The sequence below is a fragment of the Temnothorax americanus genome, unplaced genomic scaffold, assembly GCF_048541705.1.
Source record: "Temnothorax americanus isolate GAGA-0224 unplaced genomic scaffold, ASM4854170v1 Scaffold14, whole genome shotgun sequence".
Lineage (NCBI taxonomy): Eukaryota > Metazoa > Arthropoda > Insecta > Hymenoptera > Formicidae > Temnothorax > Temnothorax americanus.
In genome coordinates, this window is record NW_027509275.1 from 662,130 (window position 1) to 687,575 (window position 25,446).

Genomic DNA, 25,446 nt, shown 5'->3' on the forward strand with positions numbered 1-25,446 from the left:
TTGGTCCAAAAATTCCCAGAAAACTACCGAAATCGCATATAAGTAATTTGTCAAAAAATTGCGAAATTTTTTTTTTCGAGAAAGGGTTTTGATGGCATATTCCATGGGGACGGAATCTGTCCACCGCGAAGAGCACGCCGCAGCGGTGCGATGCCTTAATGACGAGATCTAAGACGCGCGATACGGCGATCGCCGATCGGCTCGCTCTCGCACACACTTCGCGGCGAGGTCAGGCGGGTCGCAGCGCGTAAAAATAATAATCAATCGAACGACCGGTAAGTGAGAGCTCGGCAATTACGCGGTGGCGGCGGTGCCCTGTGCTGCGGTTTGCCCCGGCCTCCGGCCGCAGGCGAACCGAGGACGGAGAGCGGAGAGAACTTCCTTCTACCGCCTTTAATTCGCCTCCATTTCCCCCTCTCTCCTCTCCCTTCGCGTGCGCTATCATAACGTAACAACACGAGACTCCCTCGCTTTATTATTAAAAGTTAAAATTCCGGTGGGAGCCGGAGCGATCTTGCGGCGAACCTCTCTACAGACATCCTCATCCTCTTCTCTCTCTTTCTCTCATCTTTCCTTCCTTCTCTCGTCCTCTTTTCTCATCTCTCTTTTTCTCTGTTTCTCTTTTCTCTTCCTCTCTCTCTCCTTCGCTCTTTTCCCGACTCGCTCGATTTACGTTCTTCTGTTCTTTTTTTTTGTAAACTCGTACAAACGTTCATTGGCGCGATACTCTATGTTCATAACGGCCGCTGGTAGCAATCGCGTATAACTGCATGTATATCCTGCGTTTGCGCGGAGCATCCCCATAGATAATCGTATTACCATCTATCTTGTACGCCGCTTCGGGACGTCGAATCGAGATTCGAAACACGCGGCCCTCGTCTTCCGCCTTTTAGCCGCGAACGACGCTCTCGAAAGTTTTCTCGCGGTCGGTGGAAACGCGCCGGCGCGTTTCTTCTCACACGTTTATTATAATTCGACACGATAATTCGATACGGTACATGTTGTCTCGAATTAAGAGGGATTAGAGAATTGCACAGGCCATCGGGTTTTAATTAAAGCAAAATTTACCGTTTACCGTCGACTTTCATTGGCCGGGGATTTCACCGAACCGCGGCGATGTACGGCGAACGTATGGTTTCGATATATCGACGATTTCGCAACGAGTTTTTCTCGCCGAACCGCTTGACAACCGGTACTATCGAAAGGTGGTAAAACTGTCCACCGAAGAATAAAGAGAGCGGAACGAGAACGACGATGTCTGTGTGCACCTCGTGTGAATTACGCGACGCGTCGCGTCGAATTGCCATTTACTCGTAGATTGATTGAAACGCGCTCACGGCACCGACGTCGCTGTGTTTTCGAACGTAACTATACAGTTGGCCGCAAAATTTTTTATCAACGAGAAAATGTCGGTGCAAGAGAGAATATGGAAAAATTAAAAAATACAACGAATTGCGTGCTCATTGTATAAATAGCATAAGTAGTGCATATAAATTGGTGAACAGGATTTTTTTTTAACAAATCAATAAATGGTGATGTAACCAACATAATCATCAAAAGAGGAAATAAATTATGACGTAATAATCTCTTTATTAGAAAAAATTGGCATAAAAGACAGACAGGGATTCATCTCTGTTCTATGACAACTGATATATAACTGGATAAAAAGCAAAAATTCGAAATTCCTGGCGTTCCATATTTTGATGGAATCTCATTTGCACGGGGAATAAACTGTTCGGGGAATGTCGATCAAGGTGGGATATTTTTGCTCGCGATATCCTTTTTTTTTCTTACGGTTAACGACGCGGTAACCCTTTTGCGGACGACGGACATGCGGGGATGATTCGACGGACGGGCGATTCGCGCGATTACGTATTATGCTAAACACGCGAAAATGGCTTTTTAAATGGAACATCTGCATTTATGTAGTCAATGTAGCGTCCACGGTCGCGCCGCGGACGGTCGCCCGGACGGTGGAATGGCAAGAGCGACGGCGAATTAAATGCAATTTTCGTCCCACCAAAACATGCATAACAAATTGACGAACGTCTTTATACTTACAAAAGAAACTGCGCGCGACGTTATGCACGTAGCACAGGGGCAGGACGCTATTTCGTCGCACGACCGATTTACAGTCCGATTATTATGCCTGCATAATGTCGAACTGTCTCCTCTCTCTCTCTCTCTCTCTCTCTCTCTCTCTCTCTCTCTCTCTCTCTCTCTCTCTCTCTCTCTCTTTCTCTCTCCGCCTTTCTGCATGTAAGCACGTAGTCAACTACGTATAATACGACCGACGAGAGTGGTGCGAGCGGAATTTCTAAGCGAATGCAATTTAAAAAGGAGCAATAAAGCGGAAACTGGCTACCGGGAGGAGTAATGCCGTTGCCGCCGCCGCCGCGCCGCCACCGCCGTTGCGATGCTACGCTCGATCCTTAAAATTGAAAATTAAACGTTTCGTAGCGCACTGTGAATTTTGAGTAGCATGTCTAACCCGTGCCTTCACGCTTTTTCTGTTTCAGGATCCGACTTCCGTGAGTATAGGTCATTAAGTTACCAGCCAAATGCTACAAAGTAATGGGTTTGGGCCGGGAGAGAAAAGCCGGAGTCAATTATAGGCAATTAATTGCGGAGCGCCGGTTTCTTCGTAGGCACGAGAGCTCGCAGGGCGCGAGAAGTTTTACGCGTATCAGCACGCATGTAGTTTACATTGCTAATCGCTAAAAAATATGCCGCGCGTGAGAGCAAGACGGGACCTTAAACCGTAGCAATAAGTAATTTGTAGCTTGAAAACAGCGCGGCAAAGCTTCTTCGATATCATTTAATGGTACATATTTTTCTTACATACACGCACCTTGGCATCGACATTTAATCTTCGTACGGACATCGCTGCGAACCATATACAGGGCGTAAGTATTTTACGATTTGGTCTTTTTAATACTTATTATTAGACAGTGGATATATTGGATTATACGCGGTGGATGTATACTGAGAGTTAAAAGAGTTAACATGGCTATCTTTCGACATTTATTGATGTAAATCGTTATACTCGAATAGTACTTATCCGTATATAATTTTCGCACAAGCGCGTTGCATTTGAGGAGGATTACACATAGGTTTAAGGCCCATCTAACCGATGATTATTATTCCATTTCGCGCAATAATGAACGAGGAACGGTTGAGAATAGTACCTAATTAGTCGAAATAATAACAATGGTGCAACACGAAATACGAATTAGTTACAAATTATGCACTAACTGTACAGATTATTGAGTATTTTCTACCTGCTCGTATCGTGCAGTATTGATTGTGCGAGATACGTTCTAAAAGTAAGCTATAATACGCTCGAAACATGGATTACAAATTTATCTCAATTTTTCAAATATATGCGTAGATAAAACAAAGCTTGCGTATTTTTGTTAGCATTTTTTATTATTTTATTTTTATTATTGAAAGACAAACTAGCATGGTGAGCGATATCGTGACCTTGCCGATATTTCATGCCGATTAACGCGTGTCGACAATACAGTCGTCCCAATAATTCGGAGGAGGGCGAAGAGGGCCTGCAAAACGCCAAGGCCCAAATACAAAAATGACGGGACGGATAACTGACGTCTCTATAGTAGTAAAACTGAGACTATGGCATTCGTGTCCCGATGGGGGTCCCCAGACGTCGTCGGAGACATTCAACGCCGCGGGGGACCATTGTCTCAGGGGGATCCCAAGGGCGAGCCACGATGAAGGGCCAACCCCGGTTTGACACGCACGAGGGGGTCGTAGCACCCCGTCGCGCCCCTCACGAAATTAATAACCGAAATTCGAGTGTTCCTACTCGGGCCAGAAGTTAGTCTTCCGCCACGGGCCTCACGACGGACCTCATGACGCTATACGCGGCAATCCGAGCGTCGCACACCCACGCGATGCATACGTCGAAAAGGAATACCGGTTAAGTGACTTATAATAAGGTCGGACGAGATTTACGGTGTTATTTGTTATTGGAGCGTGGTAGAAAGGGATGGGCACACAATCTTGCGATCTCGCCTCGCGGTTGTATATCCTGATCTCACTACTAAAACATCCGTAGATTCAACAGTTGTAAACGGAATAACGTTTGACGAGCGTCTCGCCGAAGAGAGACCGCCTCGAAATTTATTACGGGGATTCTCGAAACCTGATCGATGATTTTCACCGGTCGTTCGGAAATAAACCGAGAGGCAGGTATCGCTCGCCTCGCATACCACAGCGTCTCAAATTTCTACATCGGCCACTGCCTTTTTCGCCATCGCGTAGGTATATTGCGAGCGGCGCTATAAGCGGGCAATTAAAAGCGTACAGCGGAGACATTTATGTTCGCACTAACTGCCCGTTAAGACGTGGAACCACCTAACCGTGGAAGGTGTAATTGGCCGGCATGCTGGCAGCTCGTAAAAGCACAGCGGGCGCGCCTCGCTGTCCTGCAGTTTTTCCGGCACGACGTTTTACAAATCGCGCTTTTCCTTGGATCCATTGTTTAATGACTGATTTCATTTGCGTATAAACGTTCGGCAATGGCCTTCTTCGATGAGAACGAAGAAACCAACGTCTCATGAGAATACGGCAAACTCATGGTACGTAAAATTCAACGGGTCAATCGTCAGGTGGAAAAACAAGTTAGAACAGATTTGAACGAAATTTCATTTTGAAGTAATTAAAAAATAACTGTTCCTCGTTCGTTAATAACAAGGCTTGGAAATGGGAAATTAATCGTAAACAAATTTACAAGTATACACCGGAACACTGCGTTGCCGATCCTCCTTCTTAACGTACTCGTCAAACGCATAATAGGCTGCACGGTTAGATAAGCCTCGAAGCAAGAACATCTGGACGTTAAGAGAGAAAAAAAACGAGTTGTTATTGCTGCGGTTACTAATATAGATCTACCGGTAGATAGTGTAATTGTGCTACAACGTAGTCAGCAAGTATAATTTTAATTGCGATAAACCGCCATTACGGCAGCCTTGTTCTCCCTACGAATCCATCCATCTTTCTATGTGACAAAGAAAAACTGGGATCTAATGCGCCGTGTCAAGAGATACAATGTTTCCATTTGTTCAGACAGACCGGTGTGAATAACAAAAAAAATATATAGAATCGCTTTCGATCTTACGAGCTGTATGACGCGTGATTAGTTGCGTGATCATTTTTTTCCCCCTCGCGGCTTGAAATATATCATTCGTTAGAGTGACATTTATCGCTGTTGTAAAAAATTTTCCTTATTTTACTATAAAAGTGTTACGTTCTTTTTTACGATCGCGATCGCGAGGCACCGGACGTAACAATGTCATTAACATAGATCTAACATAGGGATAGTGTAATTGCGCTACAATGTAACCAGTCAGTCGTAATACGATATACAGAGTGCTTTAGAAGTACGCACTTGGCACTCTACGCGTGAAGGAGAGGCACGGCGGACTTGTCTCGACAGAGCGCGCGCAGCATTACATTTTTTATTAGTACGCACGCTACTCGTTACGCTATCGTTCACTCGTACGAAGACACGCATTCCTGGCAATCTATTTTTCTCTCTCTCTCTTATACACAAACACACATCCACACAAACAAACACACACACACACACACACACACACACACACTCTCTCTCTCTCTCTCTCTCTCTCTCTCTCTCTTTCTTTCTCGCACTTCGATTAAAATGCTAGACGTCGGTAGTAGAAAAAGATTCGCCGTGATACGCGATATTGTTACGCGTGTACACGTTGTAACTGTCCGGATCCGTGACGGAGTCACGCGATATGCATTATGCACGCACGTAACGCTGCGCCGCGCGGAGCGGAGCGGCAGCAGACGCGTTTCCGCCGTCAGTCCCACGATGCACCATAGCTCAGTGGACGACTCTCGCCCGTTTTGTGAGAAACGAGTCATTGACGTGCGCCGGTTTGGATTTTCGCGTTCGGTACGCGGAAAAAAAAAGAGGAGAAGAAGCGCAGGCTCTATCTCTCGCGAGTCCTATACATTATTAATAACGCGGGGGAAAACCCCTGGGTTAAATGGCGCGAGCACAATGACGGCACGTTAATTACACACATCGCCGCGTCATTATTTTCGACGGCACACCGGCAGCGCAATTTAACGCGCGTATATCTTACATAAATGTAATTACTATCACGAAACTCTCCATATGATCGTGCGATACTCGCGTATCGACGTTACTACGACGAGCTGTTGCGTTTAGCCCTGACGAAAATGCATTCCACGCGTGACATAACGAGCATACGCAATGTCCCGGCAAGAATATTATTCGAATAGAAAGCGTCGTATAGTGCGCGAATGTAGAATACGTTTGTGAATTCTTAATTCAGCGCGCGAAAGAAAAATTGGGAAATGCTTGAAACGGTAGTTTTAGTTTGCACGAGGAGATAAATCCAGTAGCCTTATCTCCGAGATATTCTGTGCAGCGGTGAGAAAAACTCGTCTCGATAATACCAACGTTTCTTCTCGCGCGGCTAATCCCGTTTCGCGCCCGACGTCGTTCGCAGGTGGTGAAAACTAATCGTGAGACAAATCCGGCGCGCGTCCCTCGCTTTCCCTCTCGCTCGCGATGAATTTAACATTTTCCACTTCTTCCCCGGCATTGTCCGCGCGTAATGAAGGGACGCGAGCGCGATAAGAAGAGCCGTTGCTCCCGGAGCGACTTTCACCGCGCGATCTCGTCAGCCACCTGTCGCGGCCCCGAGCCGACGGCGATCGGCCGCGAAAAAAATGTCGCGAACGTCGCGATTCGCGATGCACCTTTCCACGATGGTGCCTCCCGATGCCGATCGCGGCGGCGGTTCGTTTACGACAGCTGCATTATCCCTATGCGACGCGCCATTACTTTTATTAGCATAATGACAGGCGAACAACTCAATTTGCATGGAAAATCACACAGGTCTCGTAACGAAGCTCGCCCGCAGATCCGTAATAGTCGTCCTATCGGCGTACATACGTAAACACATATATTTCGCATATCATAGATTATATGTATATATATACATATCATAGAGTATTATATACGATATCCGAAAAATATTGAAAGGCGCAGGGTATGGAGAGATGTTCTAGTTGGAGTCTGTGGCGAAAACCTCTTTCGGGATACCACGCGCGCTCTTTCTCTCTCTCTCTCTCTCTCTCTCTCTCTCTCTCTCTCTCTCTCTCTCTCTCTCTCTCTCTCTCTCTCTCTCTCTCTCTCTCTCTCTCTCTTCGCGCTGGATAATTCCGTATCATCATCGAAATTGCCCTCGATCGTCGTCGTCGTCCTTCTCGTCCGCGGCTTGATTGAGAGTAGTCGAGGATCGTTTGCCACCGCACCTGATCCAATCGTCCATTCGATAATTGGCGTCGGTAATGAGACGCAGGATTACCTGCTCAGGTCGTTCAGGCAAATTTTTACGGTGAAAAAAAAAGAGATGATAAAAGGAATGGCGCGCCGTTTCTCTCAAAAGGAAGAAAACGACGAGCGATATTGCCCGAAATTGTCTGGGCGAAACAGTTTGCGAAATAACACTTGCGCTCGATTCGCGCTCGATTTCACGTGAAGTACAGCTGTCTAGAAATGAAGATAAATGCGAAATGATGTTCAGGGCGTGTAACGATTATCACGCAAATATTTATCGATCGTTGCTGAAGTCGACGGATACAAATTCGATGAAGTCCTCGGTACCTTAATAAGGAAGCGCACACTGATCGATACATTATACTTCAAACACTTCTTAAGATACCATCTTTACGGCGAAAAATATGCGCCGTTTTGCATTTTTGACGTTATTACAGTTATATCGGTTATGATATTATGGAAATCGAGCTGATTATAATCAATAATTTGTTGATACTTACTTTTAATGGAATATTTTAATTCACATTTTTCCTGTGTGCGTGTGGACTTGTGTCAAAACTCATTAACTTCAATTGCAATATTACTGCAAGGGGAAGTGTTTCAGCATGAAAGAAAAATGCGTAAAACGCTAATAATATAAACAGACGAAATATGTTTCCTGTGTTGCGCTGAAGAAAACGATAAAATTTAAATAACCCTGTCATTATACGTATAGTAGTCCAGTCCAGTTTAGCTTTTGTGATTTACAAGTTATAAAGATTATCCAAAATTTCGAGCTTGATTTTATGCGTCGGTCGTTAAGCTATAGATCGTTGTCCTCGCGGCATCGCGACGACGTGAATGACGCGAATGCAATTAACGTGCTTGATCGCTCCGATTTTGGCGCCGAACGCCGTGAAGCGCGATTACGACGCCACGATCTCGGACGCGACGATACAGATCTGGCGAAATATTATGTAAATAGAGGCGTGCGTTAAAACGCGCGCGATCTAGAGCCCGCCTCTCCTGCCTGCCTGCCCGGCAGGAGATACCGGGCGGATATAAAAGGAGCATAAAGTAACATTTAGCGCGCGCGCGCGCTTAAACGAAATTGCTGTAATCCCCGGTCGAGGCGGGCAAAAGCAGGGAAAAGAATCGCGGACGAAGGGATACGACGGATCGCAGAGAGAAAGAGAGAGAGAGGGGGGAAGGGAGCAAGAGGGCATTAACATACCGATTTACATAATGCGTATAATTCGAGCAATTATGAAGGGAAATATACACAATTTAATATAATGGCGGATGTTTAGGGCCGGCGCTATATCTACCGCGGGAGATCTCTCCGGTGTGCAACTAGAGAGAGAGAGCGCGAGAGAAGTTTCCTCTCGCATTGCTTATGCGTACGTAGACGCGCGGTGCATTCGCGAGAAAGGAAGATAGGTTACTCTATCGATTGTTCCACGCACGTTACGCGGGTGCATATCGCGCGTATGTCGTAGACGATCAGGCACGATGAGTTAAGCACGATCTAAAGCGCCGCGTATCCTAGTGATCCTAGTCGACAAACGAAGTTGTCAATGTTTATATCTTTACGAGTGTCGCTATTGTACGAGATACAACGAAGACACTCGTGAGACTCCGATGGTATCCGCGGACGAGCAGGAAACGAGATAGTGTGCAACGAGACATTTCAGAATCACAAATTGCATTCGGCGATAAAAGGACGCAGTGGTAGACGCGTGCGGTATTTATATCGTATTTATATGTTATATCTCTCTAACATATTATCTTGATTACCGGTGTTATAATTGCTCGTGTGTTTGACTTTGAATAATAGCATCGTAAAAAGCAAGTTTCCTCCTCTTACGAAGTAAGATATCGTTGTCTTTACAGTGAAATTTTGATTATACGCCGGCTGCACTAAAAATAGATCTCGGTTATCAAAAATTTTCCAGATCTTAAAGCGATAAAAATCTATCTAATTCTATAATCGACACGATAATTCTTTCGATAAGAGATCCGCGAAATGAAAAATGGCGTATGCATATTAATCGTAAAAATATTCGAAAAACTTGACGGATGAGTCGCCACTCTTCAACCTCGAAGACGTTTGAAAGGTTAGCCCCTAATGACGAAATACCTTCACGCCTACCTTTTACTAGACAGACATTGATTGATACAACCGGCATTTCTAACATATTTTAATATGTATTTTCACACAACAAACATGGATTTTCACGAAGGTGACTGGCACGTATCTCGTTCAAGCTAGACACTAATGCCGTAATTATGACGAAAATATTGTGTGAGATAAACGTATCTTTCCTAATGAATAAAAATGTAAGAGATAAAGTAGCGCTCGATGTAGTTACTTTTTAACGAAGTGCATAATGACTGCGAAGATTTCCTGTTTATACTTTATGCTTCTTAGCGCGCGTTTAACTAAACACACATATCTACAAAACATTCCACATATTACGTACGTTTTTAGTACTCTAGGTTGATTTAATAATTAATATTTTATACACCCATATTACGTTCATTTTAATAAGGAGGAACTGCTGATGTGTAAAATATCTAATTTACAATCGAATTGGATATTAATCCATTAATTGGAGAACAACTTTTTTCGCGCAAAGACTACGTTATTATTATCAATATTCTACCTATTTTTTCGTACTGTTCGCGATAATAATAAAAAGATCACGACGAGGGAGAAATTGACTAGAGATATTTCCGGAGTTCTGCGTGAAATGTATCCTCCGAAAGCGGATAACGTTTCGTAGATAACTAACGAAACGGGCGACGTTTATCAGTTGTACAGTACGCGGCGGGCATACGCGGTCTCATTCCAATTAGCGTTACAGGCTGAGCTAATTGCTCGATATAAATCGCCGCGACTTAAAAAGTTTGAATAATTAGGCGGGGCCGCAGGTGCTCGGGCTCGGTTTTATACATGCACGTTTGAATATTTAGCACAGTTCTAATGACGCGCGCGTCTCTCTTTATTATCGCCGGCGGTTAATAAGAAGGAAGGGTGGCTAGCGTCGCTTTTTTTATACGCGTTCGAAAACGATTCGCTACATCGCGCTCGCCGCTAAGGGCCCATTAGCGTTCGTGAATCGTACAACAGTCCGCGTCACCGCGGCGTACAAATATCCGAAAGCAAGAAAAGATCAGTTTCATCTACGATTAGACTTTTTTTTAACACAGGAACATAGCGCTGATAATACCGCTAGCGGAATAAATTATCAATATACAGTCACATTTATCAATACACAATTACTCTTTGAACACATCTTTCCTTTATACAGTACCGTTTTCCCATTAATTTATTAGTATATTCAAAAGCTGCTCGATATTTTCTAAAGATGTATGTCGAGCCGACGTGACGGGACGTCACATAATATTTAATTCGCTCGTGATCACGAGCGTCGACTGACGGATCAGAATGATCAAGGAAACAGTGATAAAACGACAATCGGAGATGGTGGCGAGGGAGACTCACTGACTGACTGACTGACTGACTAACTGAAGGAAAAGGAGAATGAGGAAGAGAAGTCCGTTCGACTCGCGCGTATCTTAAGATCTATCTGAATAATAACGTGTACGACAACATGTCAAATTATACAGAACCGCGACGCACGCAGACCCCTGGAACTCACACATTCGTGAGTGGCCGCGTGCGTGCTCGCGTGCGTGCGTGTTGCGCGTTCGCTCCCATGTCGGCATCGGTGCAGGACAGGAGGGAGGCTCCGGGGGTGGTACGAGGGCGACATGTGTTTCGCGGTGACTCTCTACAGCAGTTTTATAATTGCCCGACTCGTTGGATATCGTGTCCGCTCGTTGGACGAGATTCGCGAAACACCGTTGCGTTTCCACCAACGGGAATCGAGCCGATCTTAACCCCGCAATCCGCCCTTCCTCCTCAATTATTGCCTTCCTGCGCCAGGGCCGCTGCTTGTTTTCAGAAAAAGTACTCTGAGCGCCTCAGCTCTTCCACTATACTGTAAGATATTTTGTTATAATTATATTACATGTGGAGAAGGGGGGAAACTGTGATTTAAATAAAATATAAATATCGTGCCCCATAACAGAAAGTTGCCGGCGCTCTTTGCGTTTATGCGAAACTTGATTCCGCAGTCTCGAGAAATACAAATAATTCTAAGGATATTCCGCAAAAATAAGCTTTGCATAAAATAAAAAACGGAGCACTATTTGATAGAAGCCAGAGATATTCGGAATATATAAGCCACCGACGCTTCTTGTATGCAGTCCTCGTAGGTTGCACAGAGCGGTAATCGTTTCTCGCTGAAAGGGCTACGGGAGTTCTTGCCTCGCGACTTAGCCGACCCTGCGCACTTTCCACCATCTCGTCACGGAGTTACCGGTGACAATTAAATCACAGCTCCCGCTTGATCATGACGGATCGCCGGCGTAGCCTCGCGCGCGTCGTTGCACGCTTCCGACCTCTATTTTGCCTTGGAAATCTCCTCGAGATTTCCTCGCCAACGTCTCGGCGGATCGCGCGGATATCGCGATTCTTGTTTCAACGGTCTGCACGCGGAGCTTGAGCCCTTAAGCCCTGTTCAAACGATACGGTATTCCAGCGCCAATTGCACAAGATGTAACAATAGTCAAGATCAGCGGCAACAATGTGCTCGAAATGTCATGTGGCAAGTGGTATCAGCGTTAAGGGGATTTTTGGGAGTGATATTAAGGCGCGACGCGCTAGAAATCGTATTGTTTGAATAAGCCTTTACTGCGCCACGACATTATACCGTGTCGCTGGCCATCGCCAGTACATGACATCGTCGGCCGCGTACCAACGGCATGATTGCTGCCTGTCAACAATCGTCGACGTATATAATACCGGGGATAATTCGTCTCCACAATCGCCGATCCGCCGCAACGCGGTAATGACAACGATGATGGATCTGCGGCGCGACGGTGAACTTTGTTTGCTCGGCGGGCGCCACGCGACGTATATGCAAATCGTGCTTGCGCGTTTGTGCTATATAAATAAGGTCTTAATTAATACTAACGAGGCTGACGCGCAGATATACGTGTAACTATCGTCTTTTCTGTTTCACGCCTCGTGCCTGCCTGCCTGGCCATACATCTCGGGTGGACGGATATGTGCATACTCATCGTGGATCATCGTAGTATGTAAGTACGATGTTTTATTAATATTGTTGCGATCATTTATCATGTACGAGGAAGTTAGGTGTATGGTGGTCAATTCAGAGGACAACCGAATTAGAAAAGATTAACGGCAGTTTCACCGTTTGACGGATAGTGATTTATCATTGGAAATCAGACTTCAATTTAAAAGTTCGTGTTTATTGTGCGCAATAGCAGATCCGAACTCCGCGTATCTTGATTTACGGTAAAAAATAGCGAGGCCGAGACATTATTCTGAGAAAGTACGCGTTCACTCTTTTACCAACTTTTGCGCAAATCTTCTCGTATAGCCGCGCCGAGAAATCTGGACGACCACTCGTTCTCTCAATTATCGGTTATCGTCAATCGAAATTACTTTATCGATCTAAAGCGCTGCTTTATTAGCCTCGCCAGTCTCGGCCAGCACGGCGGCTTTTGATTACTCGGCAATGTCGGCTTGTCTGATGTTGGTGCTGCTCTCATTATGTGGAATATGAGCCCGTGCTAGAGCTCTCCTCTCAGCGGCCCTTCGACGCCGCCTATCTTTTCACCTTTCTACCAACCATCCGTATCGTAGCGTGATCAACTGCGTCTGGAATCTCTCTGCGCGAACTTCCACTCGAAGCAGCGAAGTTCTCTCATCGATGATGCATTTCGGTATCGATATATTGGTATCTCGAGTAAAGAATAACCCTTCGAGAGAAATAGATAAATTTTTATACTCGTTTTTAGAAAAGAGCGTTATCATTTTTCTTTTTATTTTTCCATTTGTCACATTCGGGGGATCACGTTTACAGCATATAATTACACCTTTTGTCACGAGAAGGCGAAATATCGCGGTTGACTATGGGCGATATTGATGGTTTGAACCACGGCGGAAGAAAGGCAGGAGGGGAAGGTAATCAGGTATATGGCGGAACGTGGAGGACTCGCGCGGGATCCACGGGCACCCATGGACCGTGGACTCTGCGGCCTGCGGTACTGGCCGAGTACCGTCGGGGCTTGGGGTTAATACGGTGGCCGGTGATGCACGACCGACGCAACGCTGCGGGCAGAGCGGCTGACCGCACGCCAGCTGCCCAATGCCGGTCCAACCTGCCCGCAAAAATCTGTAGCTGACCCTTGTGCCCGCGCGCGGAGAGTTGTTGCGCGCTGCCTTCTCTCTTTCCCAGAGCGGCACCCTCGTGTCGTATCGCGTCCTCTCACACTCGGGATATTACTCTTGTACGCGGCTGTATCGGCTCGCTCGGTCCATCACTTAATGCCATACAGGGTGTTTCCAAATTGCTGCCGGGCGAAATGTCCAAGGACACCACGATCCACGCTAAATGGAAAGTCCTGGTAAATGTGGTCGTCTGAGGATACCATTTTAATTGAGTCGGCCAACGTTAAAAGGATACGAGAGAAAGAGGGAGATATATATTCCATAAGCTTTTAATGCCGTCTGTACTAAGAACACACTTGGATAAAACTTGGCAAAATATTTATGATATAGTATATTACAAATTAATAAATCTAGATTATTCAAGAGAAAATACTTCTGCGATCTTTGAATGTAATAGCTCCTTTTTATTGTCTGTTTTACGGAATTTTTCTTTAAAAGTTGGACAATTATAGTTTTACAGTTTACCATCAAAAATTTTAAAATTTTTTAAGCCATGAGATATATAACTTGCGTTTTGCAAAACTTCTTTTTACATAAATCCACGAAATATTCGTAAAATTTTACTTGGTCACTGCGAAAGAGGAAGATATCGTTAAATTACATATAAAATTTTATTAAAATCCCATGCCCCTTCGCATACACGAAAGCACGGTACTCGGTAATGGGGATTGCTGCAACAACGAACGATATTGGAATTTCACGCACGCTTGCACGGCAGCAGAGGTAATTGCGTTAAACGACGCGGACGCGTATGCGACTTCTGGTGCCTATTTCTGTGTCAACTCGTACCGCCCCGCGTCGCGTAAATAATGGGATTCTCATCGCGCCTCTCGCTTGGTTACAACGACAAAGGAAAACGGCGTGGCCGATCCCTTCTATTATGCGTCATCATTGTCAACCATACGTCGCCATCGATGCGCCGTCGTTATCACCGTCGTCATCTCGATCGCCGACAGAAAACCGAACGCCCGCCGACTAACAACGCACTCGCGTGACTCACGCGCGCCATATTAATGCGACGAATTGTGGAGTTCCGGCGGGAACTTTGCTTTCCAGGGGATTCGACTTTCGATTCTTCTTCCCGTGCTTCCCCACGTCCCTTATTACAAATCGGTTCCTTTGCATTCACGCGTCGATCGCGTTAGCGGGCTCTGCCCTCCCAAGTTGTATTTCCAAAAAGCGACAAGCGTGCCAGTACGTGAATGCTAATGGTTCCTGACTTTCATCTTACGTTAGCTAACGAGGAATATCGGGGTGTCACAAAAAATTTGTGATTTTGCTGGGATTTCTCTCGACTATCACTATGATCTGAACTTGTTCTTTTATCTTGTAATCATTTAACAATCACATGTATTTTGTAAATTCAAAAGCAAAATTTATTACAATTAACAATCTCGTCGAAACCAAGTCAATATATATCCTGAATTCTGAACTGTTTTTTATAAGCGTGGAATTTATTCGACCTTTTTGTTTTAATACTGACATCCGTATCATGATCGATCTCGATATCTCAGAATGTATTCGCGAACCTCCTGTGTCGCGCGCGTGCGAATTTGCTAAATGTCTCTGCGTAGTTCCGAAAACGATATTTTCAAGAAGGCGCTGATTACGTAGGCGTTAATATGCAATCTCGAATGAGATACCCGCGTGTAAAGACGTTTCGCGTGGGAAAGATTCTCATTCAAGCGCGATGCGCTTTCTATATAACTCGATCGAACCCGAGGGCCCGGACGCATCGTAGTAATTTAATTGACGCGCGCTGAAATTACCGCAAAAAAAGTTCATCTCTTTCTTTAATGCTTCCTTTCCTTTCCCAGCCAAATACCAGAGCGCAACATGCACGCTTCCCACACTTTACGCGAACGCGGCGCATACTCATTCGCCCGCAATTAATAACGTAATCGTCTGCAAGAAGAGGATTCGGTACTCTGTACACAATTCGCCGTATCGATCTTTTACCTCTCGCACAATTATTAAAAATAAAATGGCGGAGAACGCTTTGAGAAAGGATTTAACGTTGCGACCTACTAAATTTTCGGGGCTAAATCTTGTAAACTGTTCAGCAAGGAATAAGGAACTATTCCGAAGCTCGGCGCCGCGAACAATCCAAACGGTCGTCGAAGGAACTGATCCTGTAACTTTCACAAAAGCATAACGGAGGGAAAGTTTGCCGGTCTTTACGTCTCAAAGGGGACTGGCACGAGCGAGTCGCGCAATCGGATTAGTATCGCCACACGACCAAGTATCGTTTCGTCTGGTCTCGTCTCGTCTCGCCGTATACTTTGGACTGCTTCGTCGGTCGGCGGCAGGTCCCATGTCTCGTCAGGTATCTACAGTTGGAGAATCGAATTGCCGTTTAAAATGATTATCAAGGGCTATTCTATTGTCGGTCTTCCGATAATACCCTATTATGGTTGTGGAACGGCGCCACTGTTACCTTTTCACGAATGGCCCCCGGATGTATTTAAATGTTCCACGAGCCACTTCTTCCAGCATTAATTTTACGCATTTTTTGTCGCATTATTTGGTTGGCTAACCGACCGGAAAACTCCTTCTTTTCGAACGCATTGGTTTACTAATTTGCTTTCGGTAACGACGAAATCTCGTCTCGTCATGAGGAAACGGCGGGCGTCTTCCTCTACGTCTTCCGTGACCGAAATCCAATTTGCATGCAACGCGGGTAGAATGGACAAGGTAATTGGTACACAGTGAGGGATTACAGATCCACGCCAAGACAATGGATATATGCATCTAACTCGACATTGATATTGATATAGTGCGCGCAAGAATTCCAATCGAACACGCATTAATGAATATCAGATTATATGCTGCCGAAAGTCTAAGAGTTCTGATGGATGCAGTTTAAGATTATAGATTACAATCTTGAGTTACAGTTTAATTTCTATATTTGAAGAAATATTTTAATTATGAATAATTGCGGTCTTTTTAAATATTTTCTATGAAGATAGAAGATCATTAATACGTGTAAAATTTAAACAGTAAAAATATGGGCGAATCCCCTTCAAAAAACATGACTAGCGAAGTTTCCTCTTCCAGAAACAGAAATAAACTTTGACATTTGAATGTAACTTGGCGTACAGAAGAAATTCTCCGGAGACTCGTGTCGTGACAGTAACTTTCTAAAGATTGATTGAGTCGAAGCGGATCATTTGGAACGTTCCTAAGTAGAAGCGTCCCCCGCGATTATGGTATGGGAAGAAGAAGAAGAAGAGGTAGAAGGAAGAGAAGAAAAGGAAGAAACAGATGGAGGAGGAGGAAGAGAGGCCGAAAAGAAGAGGAAGGGCGCTCACATAAATACGTACGCAACGCAAACAAAAACCCACAAAGGACCGCGCTCGTGGCAGATACGATCTTGCGGCATGCAGATACGAGCATACTAATCTCTCCGTGAGGTCTCTCCGAAGAGGAAACGGCGTTCTTTTGTTGCATCCATCTATGAAATATATTGGTGTCTACCCACACATCCGGGACGCGGAGGAATGATTCAATATGATTACGGCCACGAGAATTTACAAGGATTTCTCGTGGTACTGGAAGATCGCGATCTCTAGAGATCACAAACAAGGCTGCTTCGCAGCAAAAAGATGTAGAAAACTGTATGCAAAAATGGGAAAAACAATATTTATCATTCCTGATTAATCACGTTGGCCAGCAGGGCAAGAAAGATCGCCATAAATGACACATCGCGCAATCATCTGATCGCACACAATTTCATCAGACACGTTCCATCATTGTGCAATTGAGAGGCGTCCTACTGCAAATTTCAATGTCCGCGGTCTGATACAGGACGCAAACGGGGCCCGTTCTCCGTCAGATTCGCGCGACGGCAGGCGGCAGTTTCAATTTCGAGACGCCAATCCAATCATGTAAATCAAGGATGGCATTATTAGCGGCGGCAATCGAACTCGGCTAGGCCAATAGTAGCGGAGTAGAGAACGTAGATGGAGGCTACGTGTGAGTCTGACAATGAGTCGAAGGTGGAAGGGCTCTCCGGCAGGCTCTCCGAATCCCGAACGAAGGGAGCAGCGACGTCTAACTAATCCCGGGTTTACCTAATCGCCTATTCCCTTCGTCCCAAACGCGGTTCGGCAATTCCGCTCGTTCGCAAAGCGGCTTACCCTTTCACCCCTTCCGCCGCTCTCTTGCCGGAGCAGCCGAGAGCTTCTGTATCCATCGACGAGCCTCACACGATCGATCCAAAATCGATTTTCTCGATTCGTCGATCGCTATACGACGTGAGAGCTCTCCAGTAGCGGAGTAGCTAGAGAATCAGCGGAAATTTATTTTCCAAAAACGTGTAAGTTATTTTATAGTTAAATATAGCTTGTAGCTTTTAGTTCCCAGAAAATAACGATAAGATAATTTACACACTCTTATACATACTTTCAATCTAGACTTTTAATAGGATGAACCTTGTAGTCCTTTATAACAATTTTTTAAATAGTTCGTGTACCTTCTACCGGAGAGACTGAAGAAAAGTGTGGGAGTAAGAGCGTCTATGCGAAATATAATCGACACACGACCGATAATTCCTGATGGTGGCCGGGGGTGGAGAACAGGATAGGATACGATCGAACGAAAGCGTAAGCCGCGTAATCCCCCGTGAAATACCGTGTTGGATCGAGACGACCGAGAACTTTGCCGTACGCCCGAGGACATCGGGGGACATCGATTATTCGCGGGAAACCGCCCCCGTTAATCGTTTAAACTCCGCTGCAGGTGGATATATGCATGCATCGCTCGTACCCGCGGCGGACACCCCCTGAATCTCGTGATTCACGAAACCACGAGGGGATCCCCGGAGGTTCGTTGAATATCGATATTCAGCGCCGTAAGAGTTCGGCATCGTCGATGTATTCGCCAAAAGCGTCGATGAGCGATATTTGCATTTTGTCGACAACAAGCCTGACACATCGAGGAAATCCGACACGCTTATAGGAAATCGTCTTCGCCGCGAGCGGAAATTCCAAATAAGGTTGCAAGCGCTGATAATCGCGACGCTTTGCTAAATAATCGATTAATCGCGAATTTAATTTCTAAACGTGTAAGGTAAATGTACCAATGCCGAGACACTTTTAAAACCTATGTCTGGACATCTTTATCATTTTAGTTTTTAAATAAGTATAACGCGAATTAAAATCAAAGATAAAAAATATAATACAGGAAAAATATTTTTATCTTTGATTCTTTGAATTTAATTCGCGTTATAACTTATTTAAGGTTAGTACGATTGCTCGGAAGTTGAGACATCCCGAAGCTGTGGAAACGGGTCATCTTTTGTTCAGGACATCGGGCTTCCTCCCCAGCCTCCAACAGAATAAATTCACAGCGTCCGGTCTCTCACGGTTACACGTGTAAGACGCGATCGTGACGCGGACGTTCGCTCGCTTAGGCGAACGGCTAGCGAAATTGTTGACTACCGATGCTCATCGGACCGAATCAACGTTCGCGAGGTAATGGACGTGGCTGATGGCAATGTCTTGTCGCGTCGCGGCTCGTCGACGCCACCTGCGACAGCGGGAAAACCTCACAGGGGCACACTTTGCGCAGATTTACGTGTTAATGTTGCTTATCGACGTCTTTAAATACCCGTTTAATTTTCTAAAGCGGAATACGCATGCAAGTTGTATCGCTCGCTTTCTCTCGGTTGAAGTTGCTCGCTCTCTTTTTTTTCCTTCTTTTTCTAAACTCTGACATGAACGATTGATCTGACATGAACGCTGTTAAAAATTAAACCGACACACTACGCTGCGGCCTCGTTAAGAAATGAGTTTAGATTTGGACGAATAATACGGTCATTTTCATGTTTATTGCGCTTTAATTGCGCTTGCACGTCATCGCAAGTGTGTAGTACCTACAACGCGAAACCGCGTTTGCAGAAAAATTAATATTCAAAGGGAATATCGCAAGGTGGTAATCTGCGAGAGAATTAAAGGCTCGGTAGCCGGGATAGAGATCTTCGTGCAGTCACAGCTCGTTTGAGCGAGTGCCTCAAGTGATTTCAGTTACACCTCGTTTGCGCGATCTACCAGCGGCTCTTATTATTTCCTTTCGAACGAGGAAGCGGGTTTTTTCAATTGTACCGCGCCGTAGTGATGGATCGCAATTGCGGGCCTGATGGCGACGGATAACATTGTACGATCGTCAATCCACGGTACTATACAGGATCTGTGATAATAAGTCAGTTAGTTGCGCGATGGAGTCTACGTAATTATAAATGTTTCGCAACTGAACATGCGATATTTAGGATACAACATCCCCTCGATCAAACACGATTTCAACGTAATATACAATCGTGATATAATACATATCGAATCATTAATTAAATCGGACCAGACTGGAAATGGTCCATGCTAATTTAGGAATGTCACTAATTTAGCGCGTCTTTCTTCTTTATTCGCATCGTTATTCTTTCGCGAAAATAACGCGCGGGAGCTTCGGAAATATACGCGTAAATTTACTTTCTAATAGATCTTCCACTCGGACGCCTTTGGCTCCTGAGGTCGTGTTTATCCGGCGTAGAGGTGGAATTACGAGCGAAAAGAACGGGAGATAGCGAATAAATCACGAACCACGGCTCTTCCACGTTATGCTAATGACACCTCCTGCATCCTGTGTATCCTTCGCGCAAGACGCGAAAGTTCAGGTCGGCACGCCACGCGGCGTCGGCGTCGTTCTTCTTTTTACGGGACTCGGAGTAGTCTGAGTAACACACCTCCTTGACGCAATTGCAGGAAATAAAACACTCTCCCTCGACATTTCTCTACGTTCAACCCGGCGCAAGTCTTTATCGCAGCGTGCGTCGGCTGAATCGTAACCGGAAGTAACAAAAGATTATTTGGCAGCTTGAATATCGATTCACATCCCTTGTATAGCGAATTACTAACGCCCTAAGATATTTTAGAATAGGAAAAGAACATTTCTTTCAGTTTAACAATTTGCTCAACGTTGTGTCATTGTCGCCTTATCTTTCTGCTATCTATCCAACATTGTTCGTCAAAGTCTTTATGCACGATTGTCATCGCGGGCGTATTCATCGCGGATCATATTCATCGCGTACGAGGGTTTCCGCTCGTCACACCGCGAAGCGTCGCACGATCACGAATTCATGACTAATGCTGGCAATCGGGCAAGCCAAGCCGACCGATGTGCACGTCGGGCACGAGTAAAAGCAACAGGACTGATCAACAGGCGAAGACACGCGCCATCGAGCACGCGCCGATAGATCTGACATCTCGACGCCCGACGCCATACACGTGACCGGAGGCTCGTTACCCGGCCATCCTCCTCGCTCCTTCCACCTCCGGTTACCCCACCTCTTCCCTCCATCACCCTGTGGTCTCTTCCCGTCGGAAGACACGCGCCCGACGTCTCCCCCGATTTCCCAGAATCGACCTTCGGGAGATCGAATCGCGCCGCACCGCTGAATCCGGACGACCCACCGCGAACGTTCACGAGAGTTTCGTGAATCGGTCGACGCGGATCCTGGCTTCCTCTTTCCAGATATCTCCCTCTTTCCTCCCGCAAATTCACCATGCCGAGATGGATGGCGAAGTTAAGAAGCACGGACGGAGATGGTGAAATCTATTAATACTTGGTAACCCTCGTGTCTGCGGTAGAACGATCGATGGTCGATGAGCCGGGGTATCTAGCTCTCTAAACGGACCTAATTGCTATTATCTCTTCGACATTCGCATTTCGCTTCAAGTATTAAGAAATGGGCAAAGTGCTGGATGTTACAGCAATTATATAAATTTAATAAATTTTATATTCAATTGCAACGCGTTATCAACGTAATAACGATCGAGCCAATTAAAGTGAGTTCAAAGGCCGCAGCCTTATTAACACTCGCCACAAATACTGGTGAGACACGAGTGTCGGATCCCGGGTGAGATGCTGGCATCTCGAAATCCTATCTTAATAACAAAATCGCGCCGTCGCTCCCAGCGGGCGACCGACCCCGCGGCTCGACTCGGCCGAGCTCGGTTCAGCGCGACGGAAAGGGAAAAATTTGGGCCAGAGAAGCGTGCTTAAAGAGGACTCCTTCGCATACCAGGCGGCAGCGAGAGAGGATCCCACGGGAGAGAAGAGAGACCGGAGTTGGCCGGGGAAGAGGAGACGAGAGGAGAGAGGACCCGGCCGCGACGCCGCCGCCGCGCCACGACGGCTACTAAATATTGTGTTCGCGCAGAGAATACAGCTCTCGAGACACGTGTAAACGGGGGACCGCGGGATTCCGTATGAGCAGATCGGCCCGCCGATTATACGCTAATTCAACGCAAATTCCTTCCCGGAGATATCTGTATCGCCCGCATACATCAGCGGAGCTTCTGCCGTTGCTGTTCCCGCTTCTGCTCTCGCTGCCGTTGCTGCCGCTGCGCTGCTGCTGCTTCTCCTGTTTTCCTCCTCGGCCCCCGGAACCGCCCGCGGTTCCCTACGCCGCGGCCGGCTTAATCAGTATCCACGGAAGACAACTATATAGTCGTGGCTTATACATAGTTTCGCGCACATGTGGCGTGCACACGTCGTCACAGAGACATTGGGTCCCACGGAAGGAGGACCGATGACAGTTGGGAAGAAACTCCCGTTGTTGAGCTACGAAGAGAGCATCTTGAATAATCAGAATAATTCTGGGAGTTTTTTTGCTAACGAAGTTTATTTTTGGACGCGCGCGACATACGTGACGAAACTTCATTCAGATTGAATAAAAAATTATACATCGTAGAACCTTAGAAACTTTTATGAAGGCCGGTCTGTTTGCATTATATCGAGCTGCGAACAATATAACGACATTGTCCAGCATTAAGCATCGCGCGCGGCTCCGACTGCTGTAACCGTCATGGTTGATGGTCATCTCGCATCTCGTCTGTAATCATGTTAGCGCTACGACGCGCTTACAGCCGCGTATTAATTAAGACTCTAATTAGTACGAAGATTAAATACATATGTATGTCAACCAACAATTGATACCGAAATGAAAGAGAGAGAGAGAGAGACTTTTTCACCGAACCATTCGATGCGTCATGTTTACGAAGAAGACTACGGCGAGTAGCTACGTTGTGGAAAGCATATAGTCGATCTCGGCGATACTTGGACCGCGTGCTTTCTCACGCGCGCGCGGTTTTACACCCGGATCGTTCTGAAGAAAGTTACGCCGCGCCGGCGGGAAAAGAAGCGGGCTACCGTAAATCCGCGGTATGCACCTATACTCGGACCGAAGGTCCGGGGCAGAGGGCCGAAGATATATCACGTTGTCGGCCGACATACCATTCTTTTGCGGCGTGGCGCGCGGCCGACACCGCGCGGCAGCAGCATTCACAAATTAAGGAGAGCCAAAGTCCACGGCGGCGCGGCGTAGGTATGGCGCTATCGCGCTTCATAAAACTTCGTTAGCACGAAGCCGGGGGAAGTAGACGTCCGAGCCCGGCCACGGGTATATATACCCACATAAGCGCTGATGGTCCCGCGAGACCACCGTAAAAATTCATTTTGCACCTCGGCCGTGTAATTCAGCCGGATTCTTGCATCTTCACCAGCCGGACCAGCAGCGGAGCGTATTAGATGGGTCCATGTCCGCGCACTTCGCAGTTAATGACTTCGCTCGGCCTGTCGTCGCGCTATGTGCGGTACGTTTAATAATTGTACAGCGACAGCGCGCCCTTAATTATTCGTATTATCCGTATGCGTAAATTCTATCCTCTTTTCTGCGCTCTGCTCTTCGTCATCCGTAATGTATAAAAGAGCGTTACTATGGTAAGAACTAATAATACATTGCGCAAAAAAGATTTCGGTTTACATGGAAAATTGAAATTTTAGCTTCAATACTTTTCATTCTCATCACTATAAAAGCCAATCGTTTTCTCAACACACGTACCAGTCAAATTCGATTGATCAGAGTATACCGTAAAGCTCTTTTTGTTATTCGCGCCACGTGGCGACGCATAATGTCGCGCGAGCGTCATGTCTCGATACGTTCGTCGTTCATTAATTTTTTTCGCGAAGACCGCGCATATAAAATGAAAGAGTTGTACACAAGGTGTACCTACGCCCTCGTACAGAGAACCGCCACGTGTACCTTCATACATACACCCGCTCGCGCGGGCGGGCTCGCGCGTGGTTCCCGTCATTAGGTACGTAGCCTCGTTAGAATGAACTTTTTTTTTCGTCGTCCGCTAATGAGGTGGTCCGCGACTTGTAGTCCGCCGCCGCGCCGCGCCGTGCGGAGGGTTATACGTGGCAGAGCCGGCCTCAGGTCGAGGGCAGCTTCTATGACGCTCCCGCTAGAATCCGAAGAGACGGAAACACTATTTTTAATCTACCCGCGGGACGCTCGATGGAATTAAAACGCATGTTTCGCTACGAAAGCTTGCTTACTTTGCCGCCCCTACGCGAAAAACGTGTATCCTTTTTAGAGCACACCTCCCCGAATCATGGGTTCATGAGAATGTCGCGTTAATAGTTGATGTCGCGCGGCGGTTCGGTGATTAATTTTGGGCGTTAATTTTGGCTGCTGAACTGAAGTTCGTACGGTCACACTCGGATATGTATACATTCAACAATTTAATGTGCAATGTAGGATAGAATGCTGCTAGAATAATCAAAGCAAAGATTCTGTCGCGAGATTCTTGGCAGCATTATTAATCGCAGCGCGTTACATATAAAATTATGTGTATTCTCAGGAAATTAGTTTCAAATAGATGACTTGTACACAATTAATTACTATCCATTATTACTCGTTGAAAAGTTTTGTTCATGCATATCTCCGATCTGTCTACACATTTTATAATACGGTCTTTAATATCCTACACATTTATTATTCTTACTCTGAATCTCGCTAGCGATATATTTTATCACCCTCGCTATTTTATTCGAATACTCTGGTGATATCTATTTCAGAAAATATTTGCTATTTTCTTCCACTAGAATCAGGCTAAATGTTTTTCTCTCTCTCTGTCTCTCTTTCTCTTCTCCTCTTTCTCCGACTCATCGAAGCGTCTAAGTGGAAGTAACTGAAGCTCGATCTGTTTGCTCTTACCGGGTTTCCTCGAGCCGCACTAACTCCTCCGCGCTCCGGCTGTAATCGACTGCCAGTCGAGATCTTCCTCTTTCGAGTGCGCTCCGGCGCGGGCGACGGTTCCCATTCATCCAGCTCGTCCCGGTTGACACCCGGCCGTTGCCGTCGCTTAATTCGCGAATATTTCACCGGCGCGTCACCCCGAAAATACACTACAGCTGCTCGCGTCGTGTCTACAATCGGGGGCCACCTTTGGCACACCCCGCCGAAAAGGTCCGCAGTCGTGTTATAAATCTCGACGCTTGATACATTTTTACTTATCACGTTCCCACATCGCGCGTCTTTCTCGCGGTCTCGCTGGGTCTCGCATTACTCGCGCGATAATCCCGCACCGCTGCCGTCGTGTGCGATTTAAACGACCGACGAACGAATTATCACCTCGCCTTTCTTCGTGCGTGTTGCAGACGGCTTTACACTGGGGCGCCAAACACGGGGACGAGAACATCGTTAAATTAATAGCGGGCACCTACAGAGACTACATCAAAAGTGTCAATGAGACCACGGTGAGTGTTCTTTTTCTGAGATTGCTAGATAAAATATTTGTTAATAAAATCAGTGCGCGTGAACATTATAAAATGTAAGAGCGACAGTTTACGTATAGAATATCGAAGCGATTGTTCGATTTTACATTATTACTCGAACAATAATGTAAGACCGAAAATCAACTTAATCTTTCAC

At 46.0% G+C, this 25,446-nt stretch overlaps 1 protein-coding gene across 3 annotated transcripts in view; it reads left to right on the plus strand.

The window, feature by feature from the left end:
* The window catches only part of LOC143894595 (ankyrin repeat domain-containing protein SOWAHC-like), an 87,357-nt gene extending 61,911 nt beyond the window's left edge, over positions 1 to 25,446 (plus strand). The window contains exons 8-9 of one of the 3 annotated variants that reach the window (XM_077400996.1): positions 2,520 to 2,531; positions 25,173 to 25,446. In XM_077400996.1, the coding sequence (XP_077257122.1) occupies positions 2,520 to 2,531; positions 25,173 to 25,349 (189 nt within the window). In that variant the 3' untranslated portion in view covers positions 25,350 to 25,446. Of the gene's footprint in view, positions 1 to 84; positions 175 to 2,519; positions 2,532 to 2,903; positions 2,964 to 25,172 lie in introns of those variants that run through there. The other 2 variants (XM_077400998.1, XM_077400997.1) reach the window with 2 other exon arrangements.